This window comes from Hippopotamus amphibius, chromosome 4 (assembly GCF_030028045.1).
Source record: "Hippopotamus amphibius kiboko isolate mHipAmp2 chromosome 4, mHipAmp2.hap2, whole genome shotgun sequence".
Lineage (NCBI taxonomy): Eukaryota > Metazoa > Chordata > Mammalia > Artiodactyla > Hippopotamidae > Hippopotamus > Hippopotamus amphibius.
The window spans coordinates 147,923,355-147,946,944 of record NC_080189.1 but is presented as its reverse complement, the minus strand read 5'-3'; the positions used below and the strand labels follow the sequence as shown (position 1 = coordinate 147,946,944).

Genomic DNA, 23,590 nt, shown 5'->3' with positions numbered 1-23,590 from the left:
GGAATTGTGAGAAAGACTCCCCTTCCAGATTTCCTATATTTCTCCTATTCTAAGACAGTGTTTTCTAGAATTTCTAGACAATATTATTTAGGCCTCAAAAAAGCCACAGTTTTGACTACAGATGAGCTGACCAGCAGATGGCGTTGTAACAGCATGCCCAATCCCTGTTTCCCAGGAGATGGTACAAACTAGTAATTCTAAAAGACTTCAGTTATCTTACCAAAAAAAAAAAAAAAAAAAAAAAATCAGTAAGAAAGTAAAGCCAAAGAGTTTCTAACAATATTAAATCATGATTTTGAAAAATACTGAGAATTTGAAATTTTTATAGTTCTCAAACTGAGAATGATCTTATTTATACCTCTCTGTTTATGAGATTTAGAAACTGTGCTACTTGACCACATAAAAGGGCTGTTGGGTTTCTCTTAAAACTCAGATTTCCAAACTGAGGTGTTAATCAAGGCTGCTAGAGTAGGTGTGTGGGATCTCTGCCAGTCTGGAAAATCTGGATCATTCTATCAATTTCAGGAGGTTTCAGTAAATCTACTAATGTTTAGGGTTTTCCTTTCACAATAATGTAGCAAGTGACTCAATTCTCCTTCAAAGAACTAAGGAAAGAATATGCTATCCATAGTGGTCCTTTGTATTTTATAAGAGCAAAATAAGAATTTAATGTACTCCTAGGAGCCACTCACCTTGCATTGTGAGTTGGGCAGGATAAGAAACCAGAAATAACGTCAATTAACTTCACTTTTATCACATACTCATCAGAGTTAACAGGACTTTCGGCTGGACCAAAGATGACTTGAGGTTTACTGCTTGATTTCTAGGGATATTTTAGCCAACTGAGTGGTCTATCTCAAGAGTTCAAACACTTGTGAAACTAACTACTTACCTTGGTTTTTAGGAAAAGAATCTCACAATGCAATACAATTAGAAACTACCTGCACTTATTTGCTTAGAGTTCTTGATCCTTTAACTTGTAGTCCACTAAATTCAAACTCTCAGCCAGTGTTCTCTTCCCTCTAACGGCATTAAATATTAAAACTCCCAGATGCTTCTTTTCTGACTTTGTGTCCAGGCAACAATGACTCTCAGCAAACGCCCCTCCGGCGACTTACGCATTGGGCAGCTAGGGGCTCTTTGGCTCTGGCCTGCTTTGGGCCCTTAATTCATCAGTGTTGGGAGGCAACCAAGAATTGCTTCTAAGGAGTATTTTACTGTGGGGTGCTCCCTTTTTCTAAAGGTAACGGTTCCCAAAACCCTAGAAAAAGAGTGCTACATTTAGTGATTCACATTTTTTTCTATCATAAAGTTTAGAGATTTTTCAAAGACAGTCGATTTTTCCAATCTATTTGTTATGCCACACTAGTGCCCTGTGACTAATACTTGGCATGTGATTGGTACTGGGTAAAAAAGATTTTCTGTGAAGTTCTGACAGTAGGTTCTTCCCTAAAGAAACCATACGCTCACTTAGGCATTCTGTGTGCTGTTCTCCTCCCTGCTGATCTTCCTTGTAAAGGAGTACCAAGCCAGGTCGCTGGCTTCTCCTTCTCTCCCTCATTCATTCTCTTACTCCTTAATTCTCTTCATATAATAAATAAGACTTACTGAACACCTACTAAGTGCAAGGTACTTAAGAACTACATGAATGAGCAAAACTACTTAGATATACAGAATACAAAGATGTAGGGGATAAACTAAGTCTTACTAAAAGATCTGTGTAACAAATATTGATCAAGGACAATTCATGATCATCTTGCTTCTAAAGGCCCCTGTTTCATTTTTCCCATAGATTCATCAGGGGCATAGAATCCCAAGACAACTGAGAAATGTTTAAATGTTACAAAGAATAAAAGGGTTAGGAAGCATTAATCTAAGACATGATTACCTAACCCCAAAGCAGAAGATTTTTAAATACTTTATTTTCTGTTTACTTAGAAGCTTTTTAAAAAAAGCTTCTAAAACAAAGCAAGTAAGCAAATCAATAGAGTTGGAAGAACTGATGATTTATCTGCCACCAAATGCAGGAATTCTCTCTAGAACATTCTGACAACTGAACAACCAGCTCTGTCTGAATGTTTTCAGGGATACAGAGCTTTTACAAAGGAGGGTAGGCCATTTCCATTATCACACAGCTTAGTATTCCAAATGAAACCAAACCAGCTTCAGTGTAGATTTCTACTCATTAGAACCAGTTCTGCCCTCCAGAACAATACTAAATTGGCCTAGTATCTTTCTGTATTTCATGATCAGCTTCAAATATTTAAAGCTAGTAATCAGTCTACGAGTCCCTGTTTCTCTTCTTCTTGATAAATCCACCTAGAATATTAAAAAGCATTTGGAAATAGCACATACAAATCATATTCAGCTCCATTCCGTTTTTAAAAAGGTTTATCAAGTCCCAAGTATTGTGCTAGGTTCCAGGAGTACAAGGAGAAATGAGACATAATCCTTGCCTTGGAAGAGCTGACAATATAGTGGGAAAGAAAAGCATATGCAGAGATACCTTCACCTCGAATGACAGCAAGTGCTAAAACAGAGTCATGTACAATAACAGTTGCACACCAGATTAGGGAACAAGGAGCGATCAGGGTGAAGGATACAGAGAGCACAACAGCAGGCATTTTGCCACAGTCAAGCATTTAGATCCAAATTTCTGGGTTGAAAATTCTACATAAAATGCTAAACAACAGTTAACCCTAATCTAAACAAAATGTGACTGATGGTTCTTAGTAATCATATAGAGAGGAAAATGAGGGAATGAAAATATCAAAATATATTTTCACATTAGCGACATTACAAGTACACATTTAGGCAATATATATTTGATAGAATAACGTATTCCAAAGTAGATCTTAAACTCAATGGCATTATATAGATTTATTAGGGAAGAGACTGGTTACTGACTGCTAACGTGAAGAGTAAAGTGTGTGTTAGAAGGAAATTATTTGGTATTATGACATCCCAAAAAACATTCTTCTCCTTCAATAATATTTTTTTTGCCCTGAAAATTCAAAGAATTAAAACATGAATGTTCAGGATTTCCAAAACACTGGCAAATACAATTCATTGTTGGAATGTTAATTTTCTCCTTGACCAAGAAACTCACTAAAGATGGAATTCTGTTGAACAGTACTAAAAGTGAAATAGCTCAGATCTCTTGAGTATCAGTTAAACTTTATTAAAGCTGTCATCTTTAAATTATTTTGAACAGTTATAGATAAGAAATAAGATTAAAGCTTCCTCTGACCATACAATCTTGCATAAGATCCAAAGTGCATATCAACCTTCTCTGTGTATTTAACTTTAAACTAAAAGCACTTATTCAGCACTCCAGTTGATGGGAAAAGAAAATTAAGATATTGTTCAGCATTATGTAACTTCTTTACAACATATACAAACATGATTCCCATAGTATTCTGGATTTAAATGTTTAACACATTTAGTCAATAACTATCAATAATTAACAGTAATTTTTGTTTCTACATAGTTCTTGATATCAGGACCATTTTTTAATGGGAACAAGATGCAAGATAAATGTGAGAATACTTTTTATTTGTCTCAAGTTTGTTTATTTTTTAAACCATGTGGTCATTTTCAATTTCTTGGTTACAAAAGGAGACTGCCTTTCCACACCTGTTTGTGCACTGCCTTGGAACACCTCTCTCTCTAAAGCATCATATGCCACTGGGGGTGATCAGGACTAAAGCAGAGGGGAAATACTTCAGAATCACCTGGGGAGCTTTTCCAAGCTGTACCTCACCACTATCACAACTACAGAAAGCCAATGCTTTACAGGTGTGTTGCAGATAAGACTGAAATCAAGGGTTTAGTTACAACTGAATTTAGAAGCTATTGTCCTACAAGGGCTGCTAAAAAGATCTTAAAAAAAATTAAAAAAAAAAAAGTAATGAGGACAACACACAGGACTTCTGGGATACCTATGTCTACAGAGGTTCAGCTTCGCAGCTAGCTCTGTAGTAAGGCAAGAAAACAGAGGAGGAAATCATTTCCATCACGTCTACGCATAAGCAGTGTATTTCAATTGCTTACCTCCAATATTCTGAATTACTATGGTGCCTGCCACCACCACCTATAAAAGAACAAATGTATTCAGAAAATGAAAGGGGAAATAATAGAAAAGGATCAGTATTTTATTAAAATCCCATAACTATTACTTAAAAACAGACGCATTAGTTGAGTGAAGCAAAACTGAAAAGAATATATTTTGCCAGCCATTTGTACTATATAAAACTAATAATCATCACATAAAAAGGCTTTCTTTAATAGTTCCATGGCTACTATAAAGAACACTTTTGTAAGTTTTCTTGGCAGTTCATTTTTAACCAGTTAAAAGTGTAAAAAATCTAGTAATCAATGGTTATCAAAAAAGTGAAATTGAATCTATCTGGTCTCATTCTCCCTTTTCTGCTATTTTTATCACACTGCTTTGTTAGGTAGACTGAGACAGTTTGAGGTGTGTTGTGCCAATGCTGTACTGCATAAAAGGAAATAATATAGTCTTCAGAGCGTATCAGCTTGGCATGCACCAAGCCCTGAACATCCCTGTTGCAGGGATTAATAAAGTCTAGAGCAGAAAACTCTAGAGCCCACATATTCTCATGTGAAAATTGAAGCAAAATGTTTCAAACTCAGTAATATGAAGTGAACTGAGTGTAAGACAATAGGAGGTAGTGAAGACTGTAATATGCTGGAGAATTCCTCTCCTTTCAAAATGGGGCAGCTGCTACACAGCTCTGGCCAGTTGCTGACATGTGAGAATGTGAATCCAATGTAGCTAGATCTTCTGATTTTTTTAGGAAAGTCAGAAATTGAATTCTTTTAAAATGTCATAATTCTTAGTTGGCAATCAGCTAAAAATAAAAAAAGATTTGAGCCAAACAAAATATGCCTGAGGACTAAGTTCAGCCTGCAGGCTTGCTAACTTGTGATCTTTGATGAGATTCCTGGGAAACTCAAGACAGCACTTTATCCATTCTTGGTCATCAGATACTCAGAAGAAATTATTAAACATTCTGCTCCCACTTGGGCCTTTTAGTCACTTAAATCTTGGTGGATCTGACCTGCCATGTATGTTTGGAGCTGACTAGCTATCTAAGACCATTCAGTCCTACCTGGACTGGGAATAGAGCACCCTTCCTCTCCCAGGAATTCCATCAGTGACACAGCATTTGCCTATCCTGGGAACTAACTAAGTTATTGAGACCTAGAGGCCTTGGGGTCCGGAAAGCAGGGCTATTGATAGAAACATTTGGCAAGGTGTCTCTGAAGATATGATAATTGCCACTTTAACATTTTCCAGAAAAATCTTTACACATCAACCCATTCAAAAATTAGTTCCAAAATGTCACTCATAGTTACTTGTGAAAAGACTTTTTTGGAATTTTTGTATAGTCTTTCATATGCAATTGATACCTACTGTCAATCACATATGAAATTTGCATCTTTCTATGACTATACTGCAAAAAGCAATAATATCAACTTATTGATGACTATCTTTCCATTTTTTGGCCAAATTTACTCATTTTTGATCTAGAAAGTCCGTATACCTATCAATCTACTGATCTATCTCTTTCCAGCGCCTAGCACAGTGCATGGCACATGGTATTTGTTCAGTAAATATTTGTTTGGCAAGCACTAAACCCACTTATAGACAATTAAAAATTCTTCCTTAAAAAGTTCAAAGTATTTCAAAAATATTTAATTTTCAAAACAATGGTACCCTATCATATGTCATATCCATATTCATATAATATCTGGAAAGAAGGAAATAGGAAAGTTTTAACCCAACTGTAGAAGTTGAGAGGAAATATTAAAACAAACAAACAACTCTTCATTTAGAGTATTCTCTGTCTGTGTATCTGCCTACTAAGAACTGTGTGCAGGGACTTCCCTGGTGGCGCAGTGGTTAAGAATCCACCTGCCAATGCGGGGGACACAGGTTCGATCGCTGGTCCGGGAAGATCCCACATGCCGAGAAGCAACTGAGCCCGTGTGCCACAACTACTGAGCCAGTGCTCTAGAGCCCTTGAGCCACAACTACTGAGCCCACATGCTGCAACTACTGAAGCCTGTGCCTAGAGCTCGCACATCACAATGAAGAGTAGCCCCCTGCTCACCACAACTAGAGAAAGCCCGTGCACAGCAACGAACAAAAAAACGAAACAAAAAAACAAAACCAAAAAACTGTGTGTATATATTAAAATGATAGTGCAACTATTCTAGAGGTTTAGGAAAGGGGACTCTCAATAACCCACGTTCTTGTAGACTCTGCTGCTGTCCAAAGAATGCAGGAAACACGAGAAATAACAGTGATGATGCTGAGTCATGTTTATAGATTACATTAAATTAATTGCAGAGTTTTCTTATATAAATAACATTTTCTTCTTCCTTGATTATACTGGATACAGGAAATTGATCATGATTATATCAAACATCCTGATCTTCAAGAAAGAGAAACTGTTACCAAGGATGATTAACAAAACCCTTTACCCTCGAAAGTAACATAGTCCCCATTTAGTTCAAGTTTCAGGTTATTAAGATAAGATCCAAACCATGAGGTTACATAGTATGATTTAAATATTGTCTTTTGTACTTTAAAAACAAAGTTAATTTGAATGTCAATACACATCCTCCCCCCATTACATAGCTATATCTTTTTCCTCCCAGACTCACTTCTTGGAAGTTAGTTGAGCCATCTACAAATACAACATCCTTTTAGATTAAAAACAAACAAAAAACACAAACAACAGATATACAAATGAAAAGAAAAAGTCCTGTTTGGAACCAACATGTAAATGGGTTTTAGACGTATAATAGCTCTTCAGAAATAAAAAAATTATTAATTTAGTATGCCTATCACAAATAAATGCCCAACAAATACTGTTGTTATTTCTCTTATTCTGAGGAAGAAAAGTAGTAGATTTTGAGTCTGGAGTCCTATGGTATAATACCGGCCTAAGTAATTGTAGACAAATAGGCCCCTTCCCTTCTCTGGGCCTTAACTTCTTAACCTATAAATGAGGGGATATCTAGATCATCTTTTAGCACTGTCCAATTCTTAAATATGATCTTCTAATTATCAGTTTTTTAAACATGCTATAAGGTTAAGTCTATGCTTCTGTCTTCAAGAGAATTTACTCAGATAATATAATAAAAATTAACAAGAAAAACTTAAAACAAGCCATTGTTACTGATTTAAAATTATGCAAGTCCTTGTTCTTCATCAGGGTGAAAAACCCTAAAAAAATTTAGGCGTTGAATTAAATTTATCAATGCATTTTTAGGAAGGGCAGAGATTTCTTCTCTTTCTCTTCTTGCTCCCATCATTCTCTTTCTTCACTTTAGTTTCCTTTTACTCCCTTAATTTCTTTCTCTTATATATACTTGTCTTTTCTAACTGGAAATGGAAGAAAAAAATACCTTTCAGGATTCTGGACACGACAAAGAGAAAAAAAAAATTACCTTTCCAGGTAATCCAAATGCAAGGAGTCCAAGATCTTCATAAGATGTCACAGCTGTTAAGTGAAATTATAATTGTTATTTTTACTCAAAACCATTTGTGTGCCAAGTCTTACACAGAAGAAAGCTATTCCACTACTACCTGATAGCTATTGGATAGTCACACTAAATTTAAAGCAGAAGAGTAATGACTTTGGGGGAAACCTGATAACTTATGATCCATAACGACAGCATCTTCTTAGAATAAGTTGAGGTTGTCTAACAACTACCCAGGATGCATGAATTCAAACAGAATAATTACTCAAGAACAACCCACTTCTCACTAAACTACTTGCAGATGACACTGATCAAATGGAAGTTTTCATTAGCAACAGTTTCTGAAAACTGCCTATGTAAATAAAGCTTGATAAACTACAAAAGTTGTATCATACTTTCAGATATTCACTTTTCTAGGCTATCTAGGATATGATAATGTATTCAAGATAGAAACAACACCCTCATCCTGCAAGAAGGGCATACATTTTCTTTTTCATCATAAAGAGTATGAAATTACATTTTCATTCCACATGTTCAAGAAGTGTGATCACAGAAAAGATGAAAATTTAATGGCTCATAAAAGAACCAAATACGTCCTCAGATGATAAAGCTTCATGTTATAACTAGTGACGCCACAGGTAAAAATGAGAAGTAAAAACATTTACATAATCCTAAGTTTGAAAAGTGCTTAACCTAAAAAGAAGAAAGAAAAAAGAAAAAAAAAAAAAAAAAAAGAGCAGGTCAGCAGGTACTAAGGCTTGATAATAGCAACACATTTCCTATTGAGTCAAAGATACAGCTCATTTCTTAAAGAAAGTTTTTAATATATACTCTCAAGATATAAATGGCTTTCTTTAAACTACCACTATATTAACAAAAAAAATTCCTCTATACTTTCAAAGTCCACCAGGTATGAAAAATAAGCATTTTGAAAATAATATATGGTCTTTACATGTTATAACTATTACAAAGTCAGGAAGAAAATAGTGAAATGCTAAAAAAATGTTTTCCTTTAGAACAAAAATTTTTAACATTTTAAACTTTTTTAAACTTTAATCTATTATCAGAGCAGATCAAAGAATTTTGAAACTTTTTGGATGACACAGCTATTTATTTTATTTTATTTTATTTTTTTTTACTTTCTTGGCCACGTCTTGTGGCATGTGGGATCTTAGCTCCCCGACCAGGGATCGAACCTGTGCCCCCTGCATTGGGAGCACAGTGTCTTAACCACTGGACCACCAGGGAAGTCCCAAACACCTTTTTTTTTTTAAGGATTTTTTTAAATTAATCGATTAATTTCTTTGGCTGCACCAGGTCTTAGCTGCAGCACGTGGGATCTTCATTGCAGTGTGCGAGCTCTTTTAGTTACGGCATGCGGGATCTAGCTCCCTGACCAGGGATTGAACCTGGGCCCCCTGCATTGGGAGTGCAGAGTCTTAACCCCTAGACCACCAAGGAAATGCCAACACAGCTACTTTTTAAAATGTTTTTACATATTGCTCAACAGTGGGCAAGGACAATTTAATTTTGAATTTGGAATATATAATTTGATTATGTGTAGGAACCTCTATGCTTTAACAATGAAAGACTTTAATAATAATCTTAGAGGGGTAGATTATAGATACATTTTAGAACAGAAAATTAAAAAGCAGAGATAAAAAACGAAGAACTGCATTTTTTTCCTATGTGAAATGCCGAAATTCTTTTTTTCAAATACACGTGTTCTAAAGTGAATGTCATCATGAAAATTAATAATTATTTCAACCAATAAATCTTTATGAGTTTGTTTTAATATTCCTAAACATAATTAAGAGATAATGTTATATAGGGGCACAATTTCTTCTGTTTAACATTCCAAAGATTTGGTGCATATATTAAACCAGAAAATTCTCTAAATGTTAGCTTCTATCTAATTAGACATTGAGAAGGTAATTTTATTACATATTATGTGCATGTGAACTAAGTCTCCAGAAGGTCTCTGATCTGTCACTATGAGGCATAAGATTAAAGGAACATCATTGTTCACTTTTGGCATTGAGGGATTTCATATTACAGTGGAAAGTGTTTGTTCTTTAGAAAAAACTTTCCTTCCAAGGACTTAAAGCAAGGAGGCTTTTCAGTGTTACATATGGAAATATATCACATCACTTGCTTTTAAATGATCTATTTTGCACTAGTTTCTTAGTCAAGGAACAAGTTATCAAGATAATACTCTTTAAAAAGTTTGACTAAGATTTGTTTTATTTGCAAATAGAAAACAAGTATAGATTGTATATTAGTAAACGTGAAAAGCAAGTAACTTTCCAATAAGCAAAAATAACAGTGAAATATTCCAAAAAGAATTGATCTTTCAGTTGTCTAAACTTAAATAAATTAAACATTTATTCCTAATTTTTAAATTAGAACATAACATTTATTACTCCAGAAAATATAATTAAACTAACAACAATGAAGATAGTTGTAATTGCAACTTCTGACAATAGTGGCATACATTTTAGCAATCTCAAATTTGTTCTCTATTATTTTCTAGTTTTATAAAAATATCTCTAAGTATAGCAAAGTCCCAAACTGGGAGTGAAAAAAGTTTAGACTTTTAAACAGAGTCTGACTACTATGTTCAAATCCTAACTCTATCTTTCAAGTCAGCAGGTCTGGCTAGTCATTCAGTTCTGTCACTGTCATCTTACTTCTTTTATGTTGCAAAAATTAGAAGTACTTTTCCATGTCTGAGACATCATGAGTATGAATAATGGCCTCTGGCTTAACTTCCAGGCTTTACTAAAATAAAGTATGTACATAGTCAGCCAAATGCTTTATCTCCACATAGTCACTTTTTAATGGTTTTCTGGATCATCTTGACATATAAACCAAAACAACACTAGTGAAATACTTTTAAAATTCTATCATTTGGACAATTAAGATGCTGGTAACAGTGTAAATTGGAACTGACTTTGGCATGTAATTTGAACAACAAACCTTGAAAATATTTATAATATTTGACCCCTGGGAGCTTGCATCTTCGGAAATAAGACTAAAATCAGAGAAATCATCATATGCAAAGATACTCATTATGCACTGTTTACATTGGAAAAAAAAAGAGTACCTAAACGCTCAATAATGGTAAAGTGGTTAAGTAAATTATGGTAGGTATACCTAGTAGAATAATACGTAGCCATTAAAAAGTATGTTTATAATAACATGAAAAACGTCAATATTAAGTGAAAAACATTTGATCGAATATGATCTATAAAACAAAACACTCTTTCATATGACCACTGTTTTAATATCTTATTTATAATGTAAAAGATGCTTTGAGAGCTATCAAGACGAGATGTGGTGACGACTAGGCACATTAACAGCAAATTCTTACAGAAGAGAAACAACGTTAATTATGAACATTTATGAAATTAATTCAGCCTTTCACAGGAATTCATATAAGCAGTACTTGGCACAATCCTTAAATAAATAACTGAAAGCAGTCATTAGGAATCTACTTTAAGCAATTGTTTTTTGATATTGAACAAATCAATGCTATGTTTTTGAGGGGGTGGAAAGGCTGTAAATCTTAATCAAGTAAATTGGGGAAAATTTTCTTCTTTAATGTACCACACTTTAGTGCTATTTTGGCTAGACCAAGAGTTTGGCCTCCACAGGAATTGTTTGGAAAGCTGCTTCCCATGAAGCAGTGGAATATTTCCAGCTAGTTACTCCAGTGTTCTGTCTGCTTTGCATTTTTTCCTCAATGAAATAGGACAATTAATAAACTCTGGTTACAGTACAAAGCCCAGCTTTCAGCAGCAGCAATATTATCTTTGGAACTGGATTGAGGGACATGAGTTATTCAAATACAGTTCAACTCTCAGAAAGCAGGCCATTTGGAATGCTCCCTTATTTTGAAAGTCTTTTCTTTCTCATGTTTTCCTTCATTTTCCTCTTGTCTTTTTTCTCCATAATTGTGTTATGCAGGCCATTCATTTATTGAACGTCTACTATGCCATTGTATCGCCACTTCTGATCTTTCTTCAAATGTATTTAAATGTCAGTTTACCGACTAGATGTGGCATGATTTTAGAGCACTTGTTGTAGTAAAAGAAAACAGAATGCTAGAGTACAAGGAACATTCTCCCTTCAATGTCACAGAAGTGAGATACTTCAGGCATAGAGAAAGTTCTAGGATCCCAACACATTGCTTGATTCTGCAGTGAACAAGATTTACATAGTCATATCCTACAAATGCTACTCATCAGTTTTCAACTTTAGACTCGACTTACACATAAAACATGAATGACTTACATATGATCACAAAAAGAAAGTAAATATTGTCCACCTTGACAACATAAGGGTACAGCAGAAGGCCTACGGGAAATAGGAAGAGATCAGGGGAAAGCAAGGATAGGAGCACAAACACATACATCACAGCAGAGTCAAGAGACACTGTCTAGGGACTTCCTAGGTGGCACAGTGGTTGGGAATCTGCCTGCCAATGCAGGGGACATGGGTTCGATCCCTGTCCCAGGAGGATACCACATGTAGCAGAGCAACAAAGCCCGTGCGCCACAATGAAGAGCAGTCCCGGGCTCCTTACAACTGGAGAGAGCCCATGTGCAGCAACGAAGACCCAACACAGCTGGTTAAATAAATTAATTAATTAATTAAAAAAAGAGAGAGAGAGAGACACTGTCTAAAGTCCATGAAACAAAAACTTCAAATGTATTGTTTAGAATTACAAATAATCAGTGAAAGATACTGAATACAAGCTAATGAAAATTTGAAGAGGGAGGATTAGTGCATCTGAGCCAAATCCTCACCATTCATAATGAGGTTCAACAGATAATCTCTTAAATCAATAAATAACAGAAGAATATTATTTAGACTGAGGAAGGTAACTCCCCCAAAGAATTCAAAACAAAAACTCTAAATGCTGCTTACTCCGTGAAATGGAACTAGATGTGGGGAAGAATGAGGGGAGAAGTGCTTCAAGTCCTTCTGCATAAGTGCACACACACACACACACACGTACATACACATGTGTGTAACTGTTATTACCTTGATCAAATTAAAAGAGGGGGTTAATTTAAAAATACGTTTACCGGGCAGAGACTCACACCCACCCTTGCCTGCAGCCCAATAACGGCAGGAAACATTCAGTTCTGCTACAGGAAACATTCTGCCATCAAGGCAAACAATCCAAAGGAATAATCACCACAAGAGCAGAGTATGCACACAATCCAGCCCAGGGTTTCTCATCCTGCCACTACTGACATTTTTGGCCTGGATAACTGTTTGCAGTGTGGGGCTGTCCTGTGCACTGCGGGATGTTTAGCAGCATCCCTGGCCTCTACTCACTAGATGCCAGGAGCACCTCACACTTCCCTGCGAGTCTCGGCCAGAAATGTGACAACCAGAAATGTCTTCAGGTGCTGCCAAATGCCCCTGGGGGAGAAAAATCAAGGCAAGATGAGAACTACTTACTAGCAGAAAGGATGAGACAAAAACACCATTTACTGAAGATGGAGTCACATAATCAGCCCACTTAATTAATTGTGGGAATATTGAACTATGCTCACTAATCACAAGAAGAAGATACGAAATTATAAATAGTTTGGACAGCTATCACTCCAACCAATAAACAAATACAGTGAGCACTGAGATGGGAAATAGGAATCAATCATCTTTCAATCAGCTTCAGTCTCGTTCGCTCTCACAGGGAGAACATCTCACAGTGCTGAATGGGATTCCTTGTGACCCTAAAGCAATCCATATCCTTCACACAGCACCCACACCATTGCTGAGGAAAAATAAAAGGCTCTCAACTTTACTGAGAAATGTTATATTGGTGTCCGACATGTCATGTAAATGTTGTACACTCTATTTCATAAACTATACAAGAAATCTTCAAAGGTACTTTTGACTCTATGTAGTTTTTGCCTTCTGTGTTAATTTTGGAACTTTTAAAACAGAATCCCTCTGTAGCTCTAATACATCCATCCATTCAACACCCACATACCCAGCTTTTATTAAACACCCTCTGTATGTCAAGCACAGTTTGGTAGATGCTGAGAAAACAATGGTTAATGCTATCAATATATACTAAATTTTCCATGACTACAACTACTATGTAAATGGATGTTTGGAACTTTGCCAAAAACTGTTCACCATTTAGGAAAATCACATCACCAACAGCATTTATTTTGTTTTTGTTTCTCCTTTACTTTGCTATATGGCATTTTATTATGTGTAAGCACTGCATTAGTTTCCTATGGCTGCTGCAACAAAGTATCACAAATGTGGTGACTTAAAACAACAGAAATTTATGCTCTCACAGTTCTGGAGGTCAGAAGGCCAAAATCAGTCTCTGGGTTAGTATCTGGGATAGTATCTTTCTGTTAATCTGGGTTAGTATCAAGGCATCAGCAAGGCCACAATGTCTCTACAGGCCCCAGAGAAAATCTGTTCTTGCCTCTTGCAGCTCCCAGTGACAGCTGGCATGGCTTGATTTGTGGCCAAATCACTCCCATCTCTGCCTTTGTGGTCACATTGCCTTCTCGGCTGTGCTCACTCTCTGAGATGCATGCCACTGCCCTGAGCCCACCAGAATAATCTCCCTTGCAAAGCCCTTTTTTGCCATAAATGATAACATTCACAGGGATTAGAATTTGGATATGTTTTAGGGGGCCATTATTTAGCCCACCACAGGTAAGTTATAATACCTACAGGAATTTCATTTTAGATAGTAAAAGGAGCATTTAGATAGCAGGGTGCTATGATAGATAGTATTTGAAATCACTGCTCTAAAGGATTTCAGTAAAAATACAAAATGGGGAGAACAAGGGGGCCATTTTACTCCTTATTTATTTCCTCATCTTTGCTAACAATTAAAATCCTCATAAAAGAATTGTAACCTTGGGGCTTACCTGGTGGTACAGTGGTTAAGAATCCACCTGCCAATACAGGGGACATGGGTTCAATCCCTGACCCAGGAAGATCCCACATGCTGCACAGCAACTAACCCCATGCACCACAACTAGTGAGCCTGCGCTCTAGAGCCTGTGAGCCACAACTATTGACCCCGCACACCACAACTACTGAAGCCCACGCACTGTGAGCCTGTGCTCCACAGCAAGAGAAGCCACCACAACGCGAAGACCGTACACCACAATGAAGAGTAGCCCCTGCTTGCCGCAACTGGAAAAGCCCGTGCGCAGCAATGAAGACCCAACACAGCCAAAAATTAATTAATTAAAAAAAAATTGTAACCTTACTTTAGGAAGAGGAAGATAGGGGGCTATGTTCTCTTTCTCAGTGAGCTCTAGGAAGGACCAAAATTCTCTTTGGAAGCAACAATTGATGAATCCCAGTATCCACCTTGACTCTTTTTCAGCCACCTCAGTGGCTTCTCACTGTCTCAGCAAAAAACTCCAAAGGATCTGACACTTGTCTATCTCTTCAGTTTCATTTTCTTCTTTGTATCTTATGCGTAAATAGTAGTAAACTATTTTTGGTACCTGAGTAAAATGTTCAGTATGTACCTTTGTATATGCTGGAATATGCTCTTTTTGCCTTGTCTGCTAGTCAAATTCTTTTTTAGCTCAGTCCTCCAGGAATATTTACTGAATCTCACACCCTCCACCCCCACCCAGACAAGGCAAAACATTCCCTCCTCTGAGCTACCACTATACCTTGCACATGTTTAAATTATCATACTACATTATAAATGATTTGCTTATGTGTTTGTCTCCCCTTCTAGATTATGAGCTTTTTTAAGGGAAGGAGGAAGTCTTATTTACCTCTGTAATCCTCATAGACAAGTGAGTATGGAAAGAATGAATGAATGTCTATCCCGGGCTTTAGTTCTAGGACCTGTCCATCTAGTTTTACTTCAAAGTCCACATATCCAAAACTGAATTCATTATTTTTATTTTGAATTAACATCTGCTGTGTTCTTATGTCCATTAATGACACGATCATTAACCCAGTGGTCCAAGCCAGAAATCTGGAGATATCCTTAGACATCCCCTTCTCCGCATTCAGTCTAACTTCCCATGTTCCTGAACCTGTTTTTTCCTTTTATTCTCCATGTTTATACCTTGTTTCAATCTCCCACTATTTGATTCTTAGACTTCTGTAACAGCCAGGCTTGACTGCTAACCTACCCAGGTACTGCTAGTACAAATTAGAGCCAGACAGACAAATGAGAAAGGCACTCCTTTCAGGAAGAAGAGAAAGAAAAGGGTTTCCATCTGGAACACAATCCTGAGGCAGGCATGGCCTGGAGAGCTGACTGTGCCTTTGTGAAAAGTACTACTCTAACCTGGAGGTGGCTCTTAGATCTGCTACTTGGTTGTTGCCCTGGGAATTCCCTCTACTTCTCCCCTGTGCTAGATTCCCTATTTTTTCTTTTTTTTTTTTTTTTTGGTACTCTTTAACTTTGGTAAATGGCATCTTCCATTGCTCATTAAATAAGAGTGCATGGGAGATAATTTTTTGAGTCCTTACATGTATGAAAATGTCATTATTCTACCTGCACACTTAAATGACAGTTTGGCCAGGTATAGAATTCTATATTGAAATCATATCCCCCCATAATTCTGAAGGTATTGCTTTATAGTCTTCTTATTTATAGTACTTCCTAGGAAGTCTTTTGCCATTATAGTTTTTGATTCTTTGTATGAGAATTTTGGGTTGTTTTGCCTCACTGAAGCTTTTAGTATGGTCTCTTTATAACTGTATTTCTGATTTTTCTCAACGATGCACTTTTTAAAAATTAATTTTTATTGGAGTATAGTTGCTTTACAATGTTGTGTTAGTTTCTACTGTATAGCAAAATGAATCAGCTATACATATACATATATCCCTTTTTTTGGATTTCCTTCCCATTTAGGTCACCACAGTGCATTAAGTAGAGTTCCCTGTGGTATACAGTATGTTCTCAATAGTTGTCTATTTTATACATAGTATCAATAGTGTATATGGGTCAATCCCAATCTCCCAATTCCTCCCCGCCCCCTTTTCCCCTTGGTATTGTTCTCTACATCTGTGTCTCTATTTCTGCTTTGCAAATAAGATCATCTACACCATTTTTCAACGATGCACTTGATTTGACTTCTTTTATAAATATTATATTGGCTACCAGGAAAAATTCTTTCAATCTGGAAACTAATTTCTTTCAGTTACAAAAACTTTGCTTGTATTATTTTGTTGATAATTTCCTACCATCTAAGTTTTTCTGTTCCCTTTTTGGAATTCCTATTATTTGCATGTGGAACCCCCTCAACTGATCCTCTCATTTTCTTATATTTTCCCTCCCATCTTCAAGCTCCTTGTCTTTTTCCCCCAGGAAATGTCCTTAACTCCTTCAGCCCAGCTACTAAATTAATTTTAAATTTCATTTTTTACATCTAGGACTCTTGTATTCTCTGACTATACCCTTGTAATAGTAATAATTTCTTGTTCTTGTTCCAGTGATGCAATGTCTTCTTTTAGTTCTCTGAAGCTATTAAGTATAGTATTTTTTTAAAGTTTTCATCTGGTCTCTGCATTATCTCTGTTTCTTCTTTTCCTCTGAGTTTGTTTCTTTCCTAACTATTTTTTTAAACAGGTATTATTTTTAGAGCAGTTTTAGGTTCACAGCAAAATTGAGCAGAAAGTACAGACAGTTCCCACATTCCCTCTATCCCCACACAAGCAAAGCCTCACCCACTATCAACATCCCCTGCCAGAGTGGTACATATGTTACATCACTGAATCTACACGAACACACCATTATCACCATAAATCCATGTTTAGAGTTCACCCTTGGTATTGTACATTCTATGGGTTATGACCAGTGTAGTATCATACAGAATAGTTTCACTGCCCTAAAAATCATCTGTGCTCCACCTATTCATTTCACCTTCCTCCCTAAACCCTGCAATTACTGATTTCTCACTGTTTCCGTACTTCTGTCTCTCCCAGAATGTCATATAACTGGAATTATACAGAATGTAGCCTTTTTAGATTGTTTTTTTTCACTTAGCAATATGCATTGATAAGATTCCTCCATGTCTTTTCATGGTTTCATAGCTCATTTCTCTTTACTGCTGAATTACATTCTATTATCTGGAAGGCCCACAGTTTATCCATTCATCTACCGAAGGGCACTTAGTTGCTTCTAAGTTCTGGCAATTATGAATAAAGCTGCTATAAATACCCACGTGCAGGTTTTTGTGTCAACATAAACTTTCAATTCATTTAGGTAAATACCAAGTAGTACAAATGCTGGATCAAGGGGTAGACTCTATACCTTTTCACCATGGTCTTCACAATTGTTTTGTCAACATATTACTTTCAAAACTAAAGAACAGATGCTTTCTTACATTTGGAACTTGCATTTGGAGTATGAGAAAAAAAAGAGAAAAAGAGTCCAGAATAACTCTGAGATTTTGGCCTGAGAAACTAGAAGGAAGACATTATTTACTTAGATGAGAAGACTGGAAGATGTAGAATGGCAGTGCAAAGATGGAGAGTGTGGTAAATTTGAGATTAATATATTAGATATCCAAGTGGAAGTATCATGGAGGAAGTTGGATATGAGACTGAAATTCAGGGGAAGAGATACAGCCTAGATTTAGGCTGTAATGAGCCCAAGAGTGTAAAAGAAAAGAGATTAGAGGAATACTGCCAAGAGTGTTCCAATGTTTAGAAGATGGGGAGATGAAAAGGATTCAGGAGAAGAAAAGAGAAGGATTATTCTGTGAAATAGGAAGAAAACCAGGAGAGTGTGAATAAGTGTTTTACACAGGAAGGTGTGGTCAACTGCATCAAATGCTGCTGACTTGTCAACTAAGATGAAGACAGAACTGACCACTGAATTTAGCAACGTGGAAGTCACTGGTACAATAATTTCAGTGGAATAATGGGGAAAACCTGACTGAAGGGCGTCCAAGAGAGAAGAGGAGGGAGGGGAAATACCTGGTATAGACAACTATTTTGAGGAGTTTTACTATGAAGGCATAGAGCATACTGAATGAATGTGGAGTCATTTTTAAAATGGAAGAAATTATAGACTATTTGTAAACTGATAAGAAGAAAACAGAAAGGAACAAAGATGATGAGAAAGAAGAGAGGGGGAGAAAGTGGCTGGAGTAATGTAGATGAGAGCAGATGTGATCATAGCATAAGCGGAGGGGCTGGCCTCAGGAACACAAAGAGTTCATCCAAAGTAACAGAACATATGGCACAGATGAAGATGGGTAGATAGAAGTGGTAGCAAGAGCTTATAAAGTTCTTTTATGATTGCTTCTATTTTCTCAGTGAAATAGGAAGTGAGAATATCAGCTAAGAATGAAATCAAGGAGAATGTGTTGAAGGTTTGAGAGAAAGAAGACAAAGCCATCACCTAGATAGCAGAGTAAGCTACTGAATGAACTAAAGAAGTTAATAAAGATTAGGCAACAGCATCACAGATCCACTAGACATTGAATTACAGCGATATTGATCTGTATGGTTGTGTCTTCTTTAGGAACATTCAACTGCACAGGTGCATGTGTGAAGCAGGCAGTTACAGTTAATCATGCTTGGAGTTTTGCCAGGGGAGCAGCATGATAAAAGGGAGGAGCAAGGGAGTGACTGTAATAATATACCAGGAAATTTCAACTGGATAGAGAGGGGAAATACAGACAAGAGAGTGAAGGAGGGTGCAAAGGTGGTAGATCAATGAACTCAAGTCCTAATGGAGGCAAGGAACTGCCAGAGTTGGAGTACTCGAGGGAATTAGTTTAAAAAAATTAAAAAGATGGAGCTTTGGGGAGGGCAGGATTCTTGAAAATGAGATTTTGGAGGGGACGTAATTCTGGTAATAACAAGATCAATGGTATGATCATGGAAATAAGTAGCTGAGGAAGGCTCGGAATATGATCATTAGAAGAGAAGAGGTTGAGGAAATGAAAGTGTTAGAAGAATATTATCTACGTGGTTATTGAAATCATCCAGAATTATGGCAGGGGTAAATCTGAAGAAACTGAAGGGAAAGCAGAAGCTAATATATTCATAAAAGGACAGCAAGTGGCTAAGGAGTCGGGAGATGTTAATCATAAAGGGGGAAGCAGGTAGCACAGACATATGAGACTCAAAGCTGGGGGTTTAGGGTGACGGAGGTGGTGCAAAAGTGGAAATGAGCTGTGACTAGGACATCTATCCCATCTTTAGACCAGTGTGAGGGACATGGAAAAGAGTGGCCACTTGAGAGGACTACAGGGAAAGCAGGGTCCTCAGAGAAGTCTTAGGTTCTCTTAGAGTAAGAAAGTTAAGGAAATGTTCAGAAAAGAGTTGAGGACACAAGGGTTTTACGGATGATTGACCATGCGTTCTAGAGGGCATGCTGGAAGAGTTTCAGAAGCTGGGGAGAAGGGGGAGATGAGGTCAGGAAACAGATGGCAAACAACAAGTTCCTACTGTGTAGTACAGGGAACTATATCCAATATCCTGTGATAAACCATAATGGAAAAGAATATATATGTGTGTAACTGAATCACCTAGCTGTACAGCAGAAATTAACACAACATTGTAAATCAACTATACTTCAATAAAATTTAAAAAAAAGAAAAGAAAAGAAAAAAAATGGATGACAGAACTATATGGGGTGAGTCTGGGAAATCAAGGATAACAGGATTCTTGAAGTGACTGACATAAATTGAGGTAAGAGGTATAATGTCATTAATCCAAATGACCTCAAGGCAAATAATGGTGACAACACAGTGAGTGGTAGGGATGAAGGACTAGGAAGTAGGGACTTGACCAGACGCAGGCTAAGTTCTAAGACTCTGATTCCCTTCTGCTGACACTGATGTGGAGGCCAGAGGAGGGGAGCGCCTCATTTATTCCCAGAGCACAAAAATTTCCCCAAAGAATCACAATGAGCCAACTGTTTCTGAGACAGTTACATGTACAAGACCTTGCAATCCTTATGGGTTCTGGCCCAATGAGAACTCATAATAATAAAAGCTAGCATTTACCAAGGACCCGATATTTTATAATATATTATTATATCTCATTCTCACAACAATGCCAAGGGAAAAGTATTATCACTACCATTTTAGAGTTGGCAAACTAAGGCTAGAGAGATTAAGGTACCTTAAGGCTAAAGAGATTAAGGTACCTACTCAGGTCCTAAGAAAAGTCCGGATAGATCACAAATCCTATATAAAATCAAAAGTAGCAGAATTTCGTGTGAAGAAATCCTTTACTTTTATAAAGAAAAAAATTCTCTTGCACTCCAGGCAAATAAATGAAGAAGGTAATTTGTAAAGACTTATGATAGCCCTTTCTCCAACCAATGAATCTAGCCTGAGCATAATACTCCTTTATGACAGTCCAATAAACTGGGGAGAAAAATGTAGCTACACATTATTCTCTAGCACATATATATATATGTGTGTGTGTATGAAATTTATATATATATATTGCATATATATGTATATACATATTTTTTTTTAAGCCTACCTCCACAGAGAATTTTACAGTGACTGAAGGAATTCAATCAATGGCAGACAGGTGCATCAGTGTGTATGAAGAACCATGAAGAAGTTAGCTCGCGGACCAAGTAAGCTACAAAAATTAAAGAAAAAGAAAAAAGAAAGAGAAACAGAGCTTTTCACTTTATGTGCCCAAAGTTACAGAAAAGAACAACAGAGAGTATCAGAATTTCAAAGTTAAATACAGACGAACTGAAGGAAAGCAAAAATTAGCATTACTTGGAAATCTTCATAAATCGAATATCACTTCCAAATAATTTAAATTAATAAAGCAAAACACTTTAGTTAATGAAGACATAATTGCCATGTAGTTGACTAATGTATTAATCTTTTAGTAGAATCCATGATAAGATAACCTATGGAGATGTTAGATAAATTATCACAATTAAGTAAAAATAATTTTTTACACAAAGAAGCAAAATTTCAAAGTATGTCATTAAAATTCCAGTCAAGTTTCAGCAGGATTTACAAATATACTCATTTAATGATCTTATTCCTGAATTTGGGATGCTGTTATGAACAACTTGTCACTTTGAGATTAACATCACTGCATTGTTTCCTAGTATTTTTATCTGTCTGCACATTCACCCAAGCCCCTTGAAAGCAGAGGAATATATTTGTGGTCTGGATGGCCAAAAGCACTGGCACAAGTTACGGCTAGGAACTATGGAGCCTAAATCAGTTTTCCATAAGAATCGCTTGGAGGACTTTTAAAAATATATTCCTGAATCCCACCTCAGATTCTTGGAATTAGAATCCCTGAGGCTTAGAAACCTCTGTTTACAGAATGTGTCTGATGCACAGACAGATTAAACAGACTAGAGCTGTGGGTTTAGAGCTATGTTCTGAAGACAAAATACTCAAGAAACACCTGTGGGCTTCTCTCACCTGTTTCAGCCACAATAATCCTATTTTTATCTATTTGATATATCTATCCTGTTTCTTAAAGTCTGAAAACAAAGATCTTATAGGGCAAAGTGAATCCACCCACATAAGAATTAAACTCATGATTCTGGCATTAAACTGACCTAATTCAAAAACAGATGAGTACTAGGGACCTCCCTGACAGTCCAGTGGCTAAGACTCCATGTTCCTGGGTTCCATCCTTGGGTCAGGGAACTAGATCCTGCGTGCCACAATGAAGATCAAGATCCTGCATGCTGAAACTAGGACCTGGTGCAGCCAAATAAATATTAAAAAAATAATAATAGATCAGACCAGACAAATAAAAAGACCAGGACTGACACAGAGTATTTGTTAATGCTAAAAGAAAAACCTTATGAAAGCAGTTCTGTAATTCATACACTTTTATTTATTGCGACTTAAAAGAACTTATTCAATACATGACTGGATTGCATAATAAAGTCTCAAATGGAAAAAAAACTCATATATATATATACAAGGAGGGCAGAGATGGCAATAGTAGATCTGGGATGGTATTCTCAAGGAAATGATCACCCTAAGAGAAAAAGGATCAGCATGAACACCTGTCTACTGCTTCCCCATAATACAAGGTCTGGATCCTTTAAACACCTTGCAGATGCTTCCCCTAATCTACTCTCACCCAGAAAACTATGTCCTGGGTTGTGGAGAAATGCAGGGAAGAATGCTGGTTTCCTCCTCCCATTCTGTCCTTGGATATTCCTCTGTAGGACTGGGTCTATGTATCCTGACCTTTTGAAATTCTCCATTTCAACTACCCTACCTAATAGTAACGTATGTCTGCTGGAAATTAGATTTGAGACAGCCAGTGCAATGTATGGAGATACAATCTCAAGGGGCTACTTCATCAAATGAATCAGCATAACATTTTACTCACCTGTCTGAATACACAAACTGAGCAGGAGATGAACTGAATAAGAAGCCAGGAGAGCGACTATCAGCAGCAAGAAACTAAAATATAAAAGAGTACATGGTAAAATCCCCCCCCCAAATTTCTTTTCTATGGTATGTCATTAAAAAAACAATTTTTTTTTCACATTCAAATGCTCACAGGGACTGTCTCTGAGTAGTTGGATTATGGTCATCAAAGAAACTAAGAAGATACTTTACCAAATTTTACTTAAGTGAAAATGTACTGCTTTTAAAATAAAACTCAGAAAAAAACCAAAGTTTATTTAAAATCACCAAAAACATTTCCTTCTTTAGCACTCTTGTCTGCTGACTGCTGGTTCAGCCATTCAATGATCTCGTAATACACTTCTTTTATGACTATTTTTTTCTGTTCTAAGTCTAGAGAGAAGTTTCAGTTGTGAAAGCTCATTGTCTTTTTTCTTTCCTCTGTTCCTCCCCTTCCAACGATGTGTAGCTCCCTATAGTTTGGAATTAACACTGCATTTCCTAGCATCTATTAAATACACACCCTCACCAAACCAAACCAAAAAAATAAAGTTAACACACTTCTAATGACACAATTTGAACAATGTGCTATGTAATAATTGGGGTCCTCTCACCAAAATTGTGAAAAGAAACAGCATGCATAATCCCCTACTTATTTTTAGGAAGGTACTGGCAGGACAAGCTTCTAGAGAGCTGTCCCCAGTGGAGTGCCCCCGAAG

At 36.6% G+C, this 23,590-nt stretch overlaps 1 protein-coding gene and 1 non-coding gene across 2 annotated transcripts in view; both read right to left on the bottom strand.

Moving 5' to 3' along the window:
- Nucleotides 1–23,590, bottom strand: part of SLC38A6 (solute carrier family 38 member 6) — a 60,913-nt gene that overhangs the window by 34,859 nt on the left and 2,464 nt on the right. Inside the window, exons 3-5 of the mRNA XM_057731249.1 lie at nt 22,852–22,925; nt 7,486–7,538; nt 4,054–4,093 (exon numbers count right to left, since the gene is read on the bottom strand). Of these exons, the coding sequence (XP_057587232.1) occupies nt 4,054–4,093; nt 7,486–7,538; nt 22,852–22,925 (167 nt within the window). The remainder of the gene's footprint in view (nt 1–4,053; nt 4,094–7,485; nt 7,539–22,851; nt 22,926–23,590) is intronic.
- TRNAG-CCC (transfer RNA glycine (anticodon CCC)) lies at nt 8,907–8,979 on the bottom strand. The gene has a single exon. It is a non-coding gene; the product is annotated as a tRNA-Gly (tRNA).